The 15238-nt window shown below is 38.8% G+C and overlaps 1 protein-coding gene across 3 annotated transcripts in view; it reads right to left on the bottom strand.

The window, feature by feature from the left end:
- Positions 1 to 15238, bottom strand: part of CEP192 (centrosomal protein 192) — a 135395-nt gene that overhangs the window by 15808 nt on the left and 104349 nt on the right. For all 3 annotated transcript variants that reach the window (XM_081802585.1, XM_081802584.1, XM_081802583.1), the window contains 7 exons: positions 14750 to 14859; positions 11342 to 11492; positions 6249 to 6424; positions 5521 to 5644; positions 3513 to 3618; positions 2874 to 3081; positions 402 to 481 (listed from right to left, as the gene is read on the bottom strand). In XM_081802585.1, the coding sequence (XP_081658711.1) occupies positions 402 to 481; positions 2874 to 3081; positions 3513 to 3618; positions 5521 to 5644; positions 6249 to 6424; positions 11342 to 11492; positions 14750 to 14859 (955 nt within the window). The remainder of the gene's footprint in view (positions 1 to 401; positions 482 to 2873; positions 3082 to 3512; positions 3619 to 5520; positions 5645 to 6248; positions 6425 to 11341; positions 11493 to 14749; positions 14860 to 15238) is intronic.

Here is a 15238-nt window from a genome sequence, read left to right on the forward strand (position 1 = left end):
GGGTATTGAGGAGGGCACATTCTGCCTGGAGCACTGGGTGTTATGCACAAACAATGAATCATGGAACACTACATCTAGAACTAATGATGTAATGTATGGGGATTAACATAAGAATAAAAAAAAAAAGTAAAAAAAAAAAAACTGGAAAAAAAAAATCAGGTAGGAGGTAGCATTAAATGAGCAAGCACATATTTTCACATACATTCTCTAATCTGACTCTTAAAACCACCTTGTGAAAAAGATGGGGCATGTATTAGCCCTATCTAGAGAAAATCAAGTAAGTGAATTAGTGGGACAAAAAACCCCCAATAATCTCAACCTATGCTCATAATTCAGTATAAAAACACCCCAAATAAAGTTTAAACATTAAAATGAATATATTTAAGGCAACTACTACTGACCTTGACATAAGGTGGAGCTAAGGATGACAGATGCCACTTCACTTCTGTGTTACCATGATTCTCAAGTTCCAGAAAATTTTCTACAAGGAACACACATGTCACAACTCAAACAATTCTTGGAGGAGTAAACAAGCAGATTACTGTGATAATGTGTAATAATGACTAATTATCTCATCATAGGGGAAAGATACACTCATCCGATCCTTAGAGGAGCCCAATGGGAATTTACAGTATTTTTTAACAAAATCAAATTTGACAGATATTTTGTTTTGGATTTAATCAAAGGATAATGAAGAGCTTAAGCAAGAGAGCTATAAGATGATATACATGTTATTTTAAAGAGTTACTGGCTGCTGTGGAGAGGAGAGACCACAAGGGGGTCAGAGTGGATGAGGAGCCCCAGTAAAATGCCATGGCAGCAGTTGTGTTGAGAGAACACATGAGGGGTGGTCTGCATCAGGCTTGAGTCATGGCAGTGGGAGGAAAAGCAGCAGGCAGACAGGGGATCCATTCTGGAGACGGACCACAAAGGACTTGCTAGTGGACAGTGTGGGAAGAGGGAGGAAGCAAAGAACAAATAACTTCCAGGGATTTGGCTTAATGAGCAGGTAGTGAGGCCACTTACTGACATGGGCAGGGCTGGAGAAGAGGCAGGTTTCATGGGTAAAACAAGAGTTCTGTTTGTGAGATGCCAGCACACAGAAGCTGAGTGGGGTGCAGGGAGAGCCTAGAGAAAGAAGGGGACAGAGGCAGGCCCAGGAAGAAAAAGAGTCATCAGCGAAACCTGAGAAGGAGCATGTGAAGCAGGGAAAACCAGGAGAGGCACAAGAAAAAAAGTAGTCCAAGGAGGAAGGAGTGGTCGCCAGTGTTGAGGGGTCAAATTAACAAAGACCCATAGAAGAGACAATCCCTTTTCGGTGACCTCAATAGCAGGGTCAGGGCAAGGTGGCAGCACCACTTCGTTTACAGCCCGAGGAAATGAAAGCAGGGAGCATAACCCTTCCAGGAGGGAGGGGTGTCATGGAAGCGGGGAGAGCAGCAAGGAGAGGTGGGGCCAAGAAAGGCATTCCTTAAACATGTGATGGCAGAGTGTACTGTGTGCCAACGGAAAGGCATCAACAAAGGGAGAAACTGAGGACAAAGGAGAGAGAAGGGGCAGAGGAAGGCCCTGAGGAGGCAAGAATAGATGGGCCTAGATTCCAGGCAGAAAGGTTTGTCTGGGATGGAAATAGAAGCCTCACATTTAGTCTAACGGCTTTTGTATTTGCAATGATGCGTGAGGCAAAATCGAGAGCTGGAAGAGTGAGAGTAGGAGCAGGGGAGGGGCACTGAGAAGAGAGACGTTGTCAGATGACTACAGGAAACGGGGAAGGACACACACCAAGGAGGGCTGCTAAGAGAAGCGTGGTGCTGAGTGGCATCTGAGAGCAGAGACCCCGAATGCGTGGCTTTCTCCAGCAGCTGCGCCGCTACAGGAGAGACACGGAGCTGGTAGATGGCTGGCTCTCACAAGGGTCCGGATCTTGCCAGTCAGGAATGCAGAGGGAGGGGCACACAGCAGTTGAGAGCGTTTCTAAGGCAGTAATTGCAGTGACAGAGCACAGAATTCAGGCAGAAGCGGCCAAGGCTGGGGTGGGGGAGAGTGAGGAGGCAGCAGGGCCAGCGGCCTGGACGTCTAATGAGGCCAGAGAGCCGCTGGGACTCCTGGAGGACGCGAGCGGGGTGGACGGAGCCAGGGGATGGGCGATGACCGGGGAGGGACAGGCTTCACGGGCAGTGGAAACTGAGTGTGAGTGGAAGTGAGAGAGGCAAGGAGTGAGGGCCAGGTGACAGAAGGCCCACACCCTTTCCAACAGGTCCCACGTGCAATCCCAGTCACTTAGATGAGCCATCACAGGGAGGGAGGGAGAGAGGGAGGGAAAGCAAAAGCAGTGTTCTCAGGACCCTGGAGGAACATTAGCAAGACTGAGTGCCTACTAGGTGACAAACACTATGCCAAGTGCTTTAAATATACTATTTCATTTATTCCTCAAAGCCCTCTGTGAGAGGAGTCAATTATGATGGCCATTTTACAAATGGGGAAACTGAGCATATTTATTTAACCTCTTAGTGCCTCAAAGTCTCATTAGTGAGGGAAAGAACCAGGTTTTACCTACTTTCTCCTCTTCTTCAGCTGCTAACTTATTAGCAGCTCTGGTAAAAGATCTAGTGAGTGCTGAGGAGGGATGGTTCTGACCAGGTAGAATCTGAGACTCCGGAATATAAACAGTTCTTAAACACCTACATTTTATCATTTTTAAGCTCCCCCAAATCTGGCCTGTCATGGAAATGACTGCCAACGACAACCTGAGTCTCTCCTGAAATAGGGGACAATTTTATCCCTGTCACTACGATAAAGGTCACTAAGAACACAGAGTGTTAGACTCAACAGATCAGTGGCCATGTGAATTCTATAACCTTGTGATATCATACCTGAAGTTTCACCAGGTTCTGTTGCAGGAAAAGTAACAGTCTTGTTTCTTATCTCAACTTTTGTGGAAGGTGGTTTTGTCATTGGTTTCACCAGGTAACTAACTGGAGGCTCAGTTCCTGGAGAAAGGACTCCAAATGTGCTGGAGGCCAAATGAGTGAGGAGTTCTTTCTGGGTTAAGTCTTCACGAATTTGAACTTTCACAATTTTCTGAAATGAGCCAAATAAAGGAAGTAAGACACAAATGGATCTATCATTTTAAAGAAACAATTCTTATTTTTAAAACATAGTGGAGAAAAGTAATGCCAAACAAATGAAACATGGATGGATGAGAAAATTTATTCAGATCTCAAAGTAAATCTTTGACTCTTCCTCTCTCTCTCCCCCAACTCCCTTCTTTTTCAAAGCAGATTCTGCAAGTTAATAATGGTTTCTAGGCTCCACTCTCCATTCTTGCCCCACCCAGGAGAATCGTTCAGATCACTAATGGAAAAACTCTGTGCTAAGTTCTCTATCTGAATAAGTCTAGCTGGGCTGAAAGAACAGGTCCCTTCATTTCATTTCTGAAAAGTAAGTGCTAATAAGGATCACAACACTTAAGCTGCAAAATAAGAAAAACATTGCTAAAAAAAACAAAGTACCTTCTGTCCATTGTCACAGTGTATATAGATTAAACCACTCCATGGGAACATTGAATGTTTTGTGGATAAGGAGGAATTAGGACTCACAAGAATTTGTAGCTTACTCCTGAAAAAAAGAATTTAGTAATGAAAACCAAGAGTATCCTATACTTTAATAGCAATAACCACTAGAGTTATATATATTCTGTCAATGACCAGCTCTCCTTGTTGCTCAGAAAGAGCAGAGAAGGGGCGCTGCCTGTGTGGCTCAGTTGGTTAAGCGTCTGCCTTCAGCTCAGGTCATGACCCCAGGGTTCTGGGATTGAGCCCCACATCGGGCTCCCTGCTCAGCGAGGAGTCTGCTTCTCCCTCTCCCTGCTGCTCTGCCTACTTGTGCTCTCTCTCTGTCAAATAAATAAATAAATAAAATCTTTAAGGAAAAAAAAGAAAGAGCAGAAAAGAGGTGAGATCCCATATATGTCTGCAACAGCCCCAACTCAGTGGCTAACAAAAAGTTGAGTGGCATAAACCCATGAACCTAAGGGGAAAACTCATGTGAAAACAGCCCATACCAGAGAAATACCATTTAAAAAGCAATTCAAAATAAAAATTTCTGGAGCACAAGACCAATCTACAAAAGCTCTGATCCACTTGATAACAAAGGATGATACAGTTATAGTACAAAGAGAATTAAACAGCAGGAAAAGAAACTGGAAGAAAAAGGGAGAGGGGGTGGAAAGGAAATAAAAAAAAACTGTTTTTTACCCAATTGCTAAAACTTTCTGAGCTCATTATTCTCTTCAAGAGCTATGGAATGTCAAAGATGACTTTTAAATGTGGACAATGTAATCAGATTTGTGACTCAGAAGAAACAACCAGTTACAAAAGACACTTTGGCACCCATGTCAAAAATCGCAGAGCTAGGGTGCCTGGGTGGCTCAGACAGATGAGCCTTCAGCTCATCCTGGGATTGAGGGCCGAGTTGGGCTCCCCGCTCAGTGGGGAGTCTGCTTCTCCCTCTGCCCCTCCCCCAACTGTTCATGCACTCTCTCTCTCAAACAAATAAATAAAATAAAATCTTTAAACAAATGGCAGAGCAAGATTATTTTCCGTTCCTAACAGCTAAATATGTGGGATGATTTTAAAAATTATTTGTGAACAATCTGTTCTATCATTTCCCTATCTTTTCAACCTTAATTAGTAAATGTTTAATTGATTGCTTTGGTCCTAGGAATGTTTCTCTGGAGCATGCCTAACCATACCTTAGGTCAGTATTAGTCAACTAAACTCTTTTAAAATGCAAACTTCATCACTTTGCAAAAGTAAATAAACCTCATGTTGCTCTTCCGCAAAGTTGCCATTCCCAAATAGGAAGCAACTTTGAGATGTGAATGTTCTGTGCCCACCCAGATGAAGTCCCTGAAAAGCTGCAGAATTACAGCTTTACCTCCTATCAATAGTTAAGCTGCACCTAGAGGACTACTTATCAGCATTTGGTCCCCAAGATTTCCTTCTTAGAAAATTATTTGTAAAAAATGGCAAGCTAGGTTATGGTTCAGACTTATTAAAAGTCAGGACGCTTTGTCTATAAAATGTCCTTTAGACAAAACCAGCAGAATAAGTTGAGCCAGACCCAAGGTAATGAAGTACAGAACCATCTGGGCTTTAGGGACCACCACCCCTCATCATCTGCCCAGCTGTATCCCTTGCTTTGTAATTTGGTACACAGAGTAATACGTCTGCACAATCTGATGTCTTCCACTTCAGGAACTCTTTCCCATCTCACTCATGTCTCTTAACCCTTTTAGGCTATATACACACTAAGTGGCTGTGGACATGGGCTCTACTCTGCTAAAGAGAATGAATCTTGAACTTCATTGTGGTCCCACAAAACCACATGGAGCTCTGTATAGGGAGCATACGGTAAAATTCTACTGAATAAATTAAAATGGCATAATATCCGATCCTTCAAAAATGTCACCATGATAACATCTGAATAACATCTGGAGGAAAGGGAAGTCATACTTACTCTGGCGGGATAAATCCATGTTGTGGTGTTACCGTAAGGCAATGTGCTGGCCAGTACAACTCAAATTTCAGTAACCTAACGGAATTATTTAAAATCTGGAAACATGCAGTTTTTGCCAGATCACCTATTATATCAGATAAATAAAATATAACTTACATTTAGCATTAGTGAAAAAACCCAAATGTTAATAAATAGTAAAAAATGGAATTCTAAATACATTAGTCTACCAACTTAATTCTGCTTTACAGGAATTTCAAATCCCTGGTAAAATAAGACCATTTTGTTTACTCTTAAACTACAAAAATACTGAACAAAGAGAAAAAAAAGGACATCTGGAAATTGTTACCATCTGGTCTTATCTTGGGCACATACAGTGGTACCAGATTTGTTCCTACTCTGAAGCAACTATATCAATGTGAAGAGTAAAAGATGCCAAGTGCCAAATGAGCTCTTTGGGGCAAGGGATGTGGTGGGAGGAAGGGCCCATGGACGAGTGGCCCGGCCAGATGGGGTACTGGAAGCTTGGAATGAGGACAATGGCCTTGTGCTAGACAATGCTCAGGCTGAGTGTGAGGTAGGTCTCAGTAGGGGAGAGGAGGACCTGCATAAGCCACTGGTCACATCTGTATATACTCCAAGTATATTTCCTAGATGAGCAACGGGCCCAGAGTGAATACAGCCCTGGTTTTCAGAGTGCACTGCTGTTGTGTTGTTACTGATATACTCACAAGAAGGGGCTATCAAAATCAAGTGTTCAGGCTGGACAGTCCACATTTCCTTAGAGGATGATTTATCTTGAGGTGGGCAAACAGCTTGTGAAAGAAGTGGAGAACCCTGAGGACCTTTAACTGGTAAAATATCCAAAGAAACATTGCCACCATGTTTCCCAGAACCATCAGATTCACTATAGAGACAGAAAGAGAGAGGGGGAGAGGAAAGAAATTAAAAATGATAAAAAGCTTATGACTAAGAATGTTAACCATTTGCCATGCACTGCAAATGAAATACCATCTTTTCTCACCAACATTTTACTGTGATGTTTTACTTTTTGGTTGTACAGAAGCTGTGTATTAAAATATTATATTTCTGCTTTTTAAAAAAGATAAAAAGCCAGACTGTCACATTTTTATATTAATTGTTCATAAATCTAAAAACATTTAGATAAAACTAAAAGTGCACTATGGAATATACTCTGTATGTTTCATGGAATAAAAATTCTTCACTGTGTATTCTTAATGTATAAAAATATAGTATAGGTCAAATATTGTTATACTAACCTTTCATTAGAACACTCAGTGATTCAATTTCTTTCCTGTCTTGATTTTAGCATGCCATCTGAAGTCTCTTAAAAGACTTACTAGAAAACCACCCAATATTAAGAATTTTTAAAAAACAAAACTCTTAATATATCTGTAACTGTACAATGATAACTGGTTTCATGATGCTAACACCAAAGAAAGTCTTCTGGGCAAAATACTATGGTAAGAAATGCTGGTAAGGTTTAAGAAGATTTTTGATTAAGTGTTAAAAGTGTTTATTTAGCCTTAGATTACAAAAAATTGTAACTCAAATGAATTTTGTAATCACAGAGGCACATGACTTAATTGAAGTTCACCTGGGTAGTGCTCAAATTCTCCTACCATACAGCAGAGCTCCATCTTTATTTCCAGTAGACACTCAGCAGACAGAGAGGAATCCTCTCCTCACCCTCTTACCCATTACCCTCTCACCTGCTCCTTTTCCAACCAGACCTCTACTGCCCCAGAGACAGAGATACAATGGAGGTACCAGCCAAAAGTCAGAAACAATTTTTTAAAAATTATAAAGCTGGTTCTTGGCTGTTTATTTCCTAAGAACCAGTTCCTCACAATTTAAGTGGTTTTTAAGATAATTTTTAACATATGTAACTACTATCTTTAATTCTCTGATTGAATATCTTAGAAAAGAATTATCATTAAAAGTATAGGAATCCTTTTAATATATTGTTGAAATCAGTCTGCTAATATTTTGTGGAGGATTTCTGCATCTGTGTTCATCAAGGATACTGACATGTAATTTTCTTTTTTTACGGTGTTTTTGCCTTGTTTCTGTACCAGGGTAATTGCTGGCATCGTAAAATGAGTTTAGAAGCCTTCTTTCCTCTTTTATTTTTTGGAATCATTTGAGAAGGATAGATACTACCTTTAGTACAGCGAAGGAAATCATCAAAACAAAAGGAAAAGGCAACCTACTGAAAGGGAGAGGGTATTTGCAAATCATTTATCTGCTAAGAGGTTAATATCCAGATGATAGAAAGAACTTATACAACTCAGTATCAAAAAAATAAATAGCCTGATTAAAAAAATGGGCAGAGGACTTGAACATTTTCCCAAAGAAGGCATAGAGATGACCAAGAGACACATGAAAAGATGCTCAACATTACTAATCATCAGGGAAGTATAAATCAAAACCAGAAGAAATCACTGTAAGCCTCTCAAATTGGTTATTAACAAAGACAACAAATAAGTGCTAGCAAAGATGGAGAGCAAAGGGAACCCTTGTGCACTGCTGGTGGGAATGTAAACTGGTACAGCCCCTATGGAATATAGTATGGAGGTTCCTCAAAAAATTGAAAATAAAGCTACCATGTGATCCAGCAATTCTACTCTAAGTATTTATCCAAAGAAAATGAAAATACAAATCTGAAGAGATATATGCATCCCTATGTTCACTGCAGCATTATTTAAGATTTTATTTATTTATATGACAGAGAGAGATAGCGAGAACAGGAACACAAGCAGGGGGAGTGGGAGAGGGAGAAGCAGGCTTCCCGCTGAACAGGGAGCCCAATGTGGGACTCGATCCCAGGACCCTGGGATCATGACCTGAGCCGAAGGCAGACGCTTAACGACTGAGCCACCCAGGCGCCCTCACTGCAGCATTATTTAAAATAGCCAAGATATCGATGCAACCTATGTCCATGATAGATGAATGGATAAAGATGTGGTTTACATACACAGTGGATTATTAGTCATAAAAGAGAATGAAATCTAACCATTTGTGACAACATGCACCTAGAGGGTATTATGCTAAGTGAAATAAGTCAGACAGAGAAAGACAAATACTAAATAATTTCACTTACATGTGGAATCTAAAAAACAAGATGAATGAATAGACAAAACAGAAACAGACTCTTAGACACAGGAAACAAACTGTTGGTTACAGGGGGTGGGGAGAGGGGCTGGGTGTGGGTGAAATAGGTGAAGGGGATTAAGAAGTATAAACTTCTAGTTATAAACTAAATTATGGGGATGTAATATACAGCATAGGGAATATAGTCAATAATATTGTAATAGTTTTGTATGGTGACGGATGGTAACTAGACTTATTGTGGGGACCATTTCATAATGCATAAAAATACTGAATCACTATGATGTACATCTGAAACTGAAAGGATATTGCATATGAGTTATACTCTAATGATTTTTTTTTTTTTAAATATGAGGAAGAGGGCAAGCTGGAATGAGTTGGAGGCACTAGGTAGGTGTGTTAGCTCTCAGCTGGTGGCTGTGACTTCCAGATAACTCTGGCAATGCTGTGCCACAGAGACAGCCCATGTGAGGAGAAGACTGGTTAAAAACAGGAGAACTGAGTAAATGCAATTATACTGAGGATAATGAGGCCAGCATTCTCAGTATTGGAGATATCAGTGTAAACTCATGATTTCAACATATTTATAAACAGATTTGGATACATGTGGATTTATATATAAATGCATATATTTCCTAGCTCTGTCTGTCCACTGAGGGGTCCTAGAAGTAGTAACACCTGAAAAGCAACAGCACACTTACTATTCATATTCCGGTTTCTGAAACTATTCTCTACTAAAAGGAATTAGGACTTCTACTCCAGGGCTGGGACAAGGAAGGTATATGTCAAACTTAGAATAACCATTGTGCCAGTGAATAATGAACCAGGTTAAGCGACCAAATGATGACACTGAAGGATTAACACCGAATCCAGCAGTCCACCCTGATATAAGTACACAAAAAAGGGTAAAGTAAATCTCTTCCTCATCGTGGAAAGACAACTAGTAAATGTAGAAAGACAGAATTAGAAAATCACCATTTGGTAAATAAGACAGTATTAATAGGATTCAGGCAATAACCATCACTGGGTGCTACAAGTGTGATAAGGAACAAGATAACTCATTATCTCTAAGGATCTCCCTTTAAAACATTAATTAACTACAGTGGAGAAACCCTACAGACACCATTTTAACTAAGAGATAAAAACATTTCTAGCAATGGGACAAATCAGCATTGTTTACCACCTGAGAAGATGCACTGAGAAAACAAACAGCATCATTTCCATGGTGTGAGGGACATTTTACAAAGTAACTGGTCTATACTCTACAAAAACATCAAGGTCACTGGTAAGAAAACGGTTATCAGCTGGCCTGCAGCCCTTATCCCCCTTTTTACTAGGGAATGTCCAGGAAAAAAAGGATAACTTGGTCAAATCCCCTTGTGATCTTCCAAATGACAACTCCCAGCAAACACACTAATTTACTTTTCTATGGAATGCTTATAACAGGATGTTCCTGGTCTGTCTAGAATTGGTTATGGTAAAGAAATCTGAAATTTATGAATTTATGTGGCATAGTTGTTGAAAACAATATCACATAAAGTAATTACCCAAGTATAAAATAGCTTTTGTAATTGAAACAGCTCCCCCTTTTGTGTAAGCAACGTATCATCACATGCACGACTTAGACACCTCGTGTTTTTTTTAAAAAAAAAAAAAAGAAGAAGAAGATAGCAGGAAGGGAAAAATGAAGGGGGGGAATCGGAGGAGGAGACGAACCATGAGAGACTATGGACTCTGAGAAACAAACTGAGGGTTCTAGAGGGGAGGGGGATGGGGGGATGGGTTAGCCTGGTGATGGGTATTAAAGAGGGCAGGTACTGAATGGAGCACTGGGTGTTATACGCAAACAATGAATTATGGAACACTACATCAAAAACTAATGACGTAATGTATGGTGATTAAGATAACAACAAAAAAAGAATTTTTAAAAAACAACAAACAAAAAAATCTGAACCAGAGTAGAGTATTAATGTTGCAAAAAGGGCCTAGGAAGCATCATTAGCAATCCTGATTTCCTCATGTTTTCACCTAAAATTATTACTAAAGCTTAGTTCTGGGTAATATCTTTGATTCTGTGGCTCTGATTTGATGACCGAACCCTCTGTGTTCTGTCATGAAAGAGAAAGACAGACTGAGGAAGTGTTCTATATTGAAAAAGGGTAAAGAAGACAGGCTAACTAAATGTAATGTGTGATCTCACATTAGATTTGGGACCAAAGAGGAAGTTTTTTGCTTATTTCTTTGATTTAACTATAAATATAGGGCTTTATTAGGGAACTGGGGAATTTGCATGTAATCTGTGGACTAGATGTTAGCATTTTTACAATACTAAGATCCTAATTTTGATGGGTTGACTATAGCTATTTAGGAGAAGGTCTGTGTTTTTAGGAAACTTAGGACAAACTGGTCATCATGCCCACAACTTACTCTTAAATGATTCAGAAAAAGGTATATACACATAAAGAATAATAAGGTCAATGTGGTAAAATGTTAGCAACTGAGGAATCTCAATGCAGGTAGCGTAAGTTCTATTTTTAAACTTTTCTGTAAATTTGAAATTATTTCAACTTAAACTAAAATATAAAGATGAAATAAACATTTTGGGAGGCAAAAAAGTACAGAGAAAAGATCAGCTCTACTATGAATTAAATTATCTTGAAATCTGGTGAAAGATGTTTTGTTTGAGTTTTACCTTTTAGATTCTAAGACAGCTTTGGAAGAACGCTGAAGGAATTCACTGCTAGACACAGAATCTCTGAATTCTCCAATTACTGAAAGTATAATTTTATGCATGTTTCCATAAAAGAGCTGAATATCATTAGGCCGTTGCGGAAGATCATACACTGAAACAGAAAATAATGTTTGAAATATATGAATCTTCACATAATCACACTACAAATTAACAGATAAACTTATACATTTATAGCCACAGAATACTATTTTCTTAGGTTGGGGGTGAGTGACAATTGATATTTACTACTACTGACTAGCATGAAATTATAGGCAGCTCAGGCTCTGGCCTTGAATTTGGCAACTTAACCTCTCTAAACCCTAGTCTCCTCCAGGATAATATAAAGTAACTATCTCAGGGGTTGTTATGAGCATTAGAGTATGAATATGTTTAAAGCTCCATATGCAACAAGCTGACTGTGGGCCAGGTACTGTTCTAATCCCTTTGTGCATATTAATCTAGTAAGCTTTCACAACTCTTTGAGGTAGGCATCTATTATCTCCACTTCAAGGATGAGGAATCTGAAGCACAAAGAGGTTAAGGATACACAATTTATAAGTGGTGGTCTCACAGACATTTAACCTTAGCAAATCTAGAAACCAGGCAATAATATAACTAAATATTGTGATTAATAAAACAGTGCTAGAGTTGAACATCTCTAGATTAGTCCACCTGAATTTATATATACAAGAAATTTTATAGAACATGCTTGTATTCCACATTTAAATAAGACATTAAGAGGGGTGCCTGGGTGGCTCAGTCAGTTAAGCATCTGACTCTTGATCTCAGCTCAGATCTTGATCTCAGAGTCATGAGTTCAAGCCCCACGCTGGGTTCCATGCTGGGTGTGGAGCCTACTTTAAAAAAAAATAATAGGGGCGCCTGGGTGGCTCAGTTGGTCAAGCGACTGCCTTCGGCTCGGGTCATGATCCTGGAGTCCTGGGATCGAGTCCCGCATCGGGCTCCCAGCTCGGCGGGGAGCCTGCTTCTCCCTCTGACCCTATCCCCTCTCATGCTGTTTCTCTCTCTCTCTCTCAAATAAAATAAATAAATAAATAAAAATAAAATAAAAAAAATAATAATAAATTGGACATTAAGAATTATACTTTTTAAATGAAAAATTTTTAAAAAGAACACAGTAAGTGTAAATTGAAATTTATAATAACCAAAATATTGGACTATAAAAGTTTAAATCAAGTGTGAAAATATTTGCCACAAATCACACATTTTGCAAAAGCAAGATTATAAATACCTGTAATAGTAATGTGTTCAAACAAATGTTATTCAAAATAACCACATAAAAAGTTCAACTGTAACATTCCCATAGGTGATCTACTATACTAACCAACACAAAACAAAGTGGGATTGGTTTCTCCCTTCCTCTGGACAATAACTATACCATCTCAAAGAATCTAGTATTGTGGTGTCCCAATGACCTACCTGAAGTCCCAACTCAACCCCATCTTAGATGGGTGGTCTTGACAGGTTACTTGAGTTTTTGGTTGGGTTTGTCAACATGACCCTTAACATAACACATGTCTTGAATTTCTGTACATGCAGCTCCCTCTCCTTGGAATATCCTTCCCCATTCTGGTCCCCATCTTCTCCAACTTGTCAACTTCTCCTCATTCTTCAAGATACCTCAAGAGTCACCTCATTTTAAATGGGGTACCCTTTATATTCGCCAGATTCCTTTTTTCTTTTTTTTAGGATTTTATTTATTTATTTGAGAGAGAGCAAGAGAGGGAGAGACAGCACAGAGGGAGAGGGAGAAGCAGACTCTTCGCTGAGTAGGAGCCCGATGCAGGACTCAATCCCAGAAACCTGAGATCATGACTTGAGCCAAAGGCAGACACTCAATCGACTAAGCCACCCAGGCATCCCTATATTCTCCAGATTCCTAAACACAGTTCCATCATAGCCCTTTTCATACCACACTTTAATCACCCGTCTTCCCCTTAGTCTGTGAGAACCTAAAGGGCAAGGACTTCATCTTTCACCTCTACAGACTGGCACCCTCTACTCTCAATACATGTCCACTCAATCAATAAATGAAATGTTGCCAAATCACGCAACTGTGCCAACTTATGAACCACTACAAACTCATGCTACCTACTTTTAATCACAGTCTTCAGGATTGTTGTGGTATGTTACTAAGTGTTTCCATCTATAAAGCATAATTCCGTTTAACTCTTTTATTTATTGGGATCTTTCTTACGATGGAGAAAGAAGGTAAAGCTCAGAGGAGATGAAGTGGCAGACATGGTCTTAAATTTTTTCATTTCCAAATCACACTGCTGACAAGATCCATTTCAAATCTTTTCACTATTTTTAACTAATCCACCCCTACCTTCCCTTTGAGTAGGTGATCTAGACTCCTAATAACCAAAAAGATCACAGACTATTCTACATCACCTCTACATAACTAAATATCCTTTTATCATTTCATATTTCAGAAGCAATATATATTTTACCATTAAAAAACTAGATAACAAAAACCACTACCACCTGAAATTCTACTACCAGAACATAACCATTGTCAATAGCTGGTGTGTTTACTCCTGCAATTTTACCTCTGTAGCTGTATACAGACACATTAAATCATTTTTACCATGAGATGTTAATATGTAAACTTTAAAATAATTTTTCTTAATGAAGAGCTTTCTCATGAACATAGAATCGTATCACTGTTTTAATAGCTTCAACATATTCTATTACATAATTAAACAATGCCCTATTCTTGGATATTTAGGTTACTTCTAACTTCCTGCTGTTATGAACAACACTGTAGTAAAAATCTGTCCATTTTTACACAATTTGTATGTCTTGATACATATTTTTTTATCAGTAATAAACACCATTAGATGCTTGAACAATTCAGCTCAAATAGAGCTAAAAATCTAGGCTGGAATTATTCCGCTGCTGTCTATTTTGGATTTTTTTTCCCACCATCACATCCTCCATAAACTGCACAGCAGACACAGAAATCTCAAAATGAGTTCAAGTTTGCAATCATTAAATCTTACATAGTAATTACTTTGAGCTTAATAATGATCATTCTCCTCCTGTTTATAAGTCTATCCATAGAATAGGTGCCACAATACATTAATAATATCTAACATTTATATAGCAAAGCTCTCTCATTTAATCTTCACAACAATTCCTTATGGATGAGAAGTTGATATTGTAGCTCTCATTTACAAAAAAGAAAACTTAATCTCAGTGACATCCAAAGTCATATAGCGGAACTGTGGCTCAAACTCAGCCTGACTCCATAATCTAATACTCTTCCTCCCTATAACACATCACTGGACCTAGATATAAATCTTTTGGGTCATTTGTAGTAGTTAGACATGTTGAAATTCTTACCTTCAGTTACTAGTAACTCATCCTGAAATTTTTCCGCAAAATCAATGTGCTGCAGCACACTATGTTCTGGAAGTACTTGTTCTATAATCCCTGGTTTATGCGATAGGGCTCTGCCAATAGAGATTTTTATTCAAAAATGATTTTACATAAATTAGATTTGGCAAATCTCACAAACAGCTGTCTGAAATCCTGTCTTAAATCTTAATATAAGTAATTTTTAAAAGAAAATCTGTTTTGGAAGTTCCCTTCAAAGTTATACATGGTAGTACAGTCATCACTTTCATTTAAATATTAACATCAAAACAAGAGCTCCCTAAAATAAGAGTAGAAAGAAGAGTAAAATTAGATTCTTTTCAGGTCTTACATTTTCAGTATTTGTGAAAATTTGATCATAGTTAGAAATCTGTCTCAGAAAAAAAGAGAATATGCCAAGAACATAATAAAAGTAAGAGCTGTCAGAGAGAGAAATTTAAATTGCCATATAACTGT

Source organism: Leptonychotes weddellii, chromosome 13 (assembly GCF_054177405.1).
Source record: "Leptonychotes weddellii isolate Sample4059 chromosome 13, ASM5417740v2, whole genome shotgun sequence".
NCBI classification, from domain to species: domain Eukaryota; kingdom Metazoa; phylum Chordata; class Mammalia; order Carnivora; family Phocidae; genus Leptonychotes; species Leptonychotes weddellii.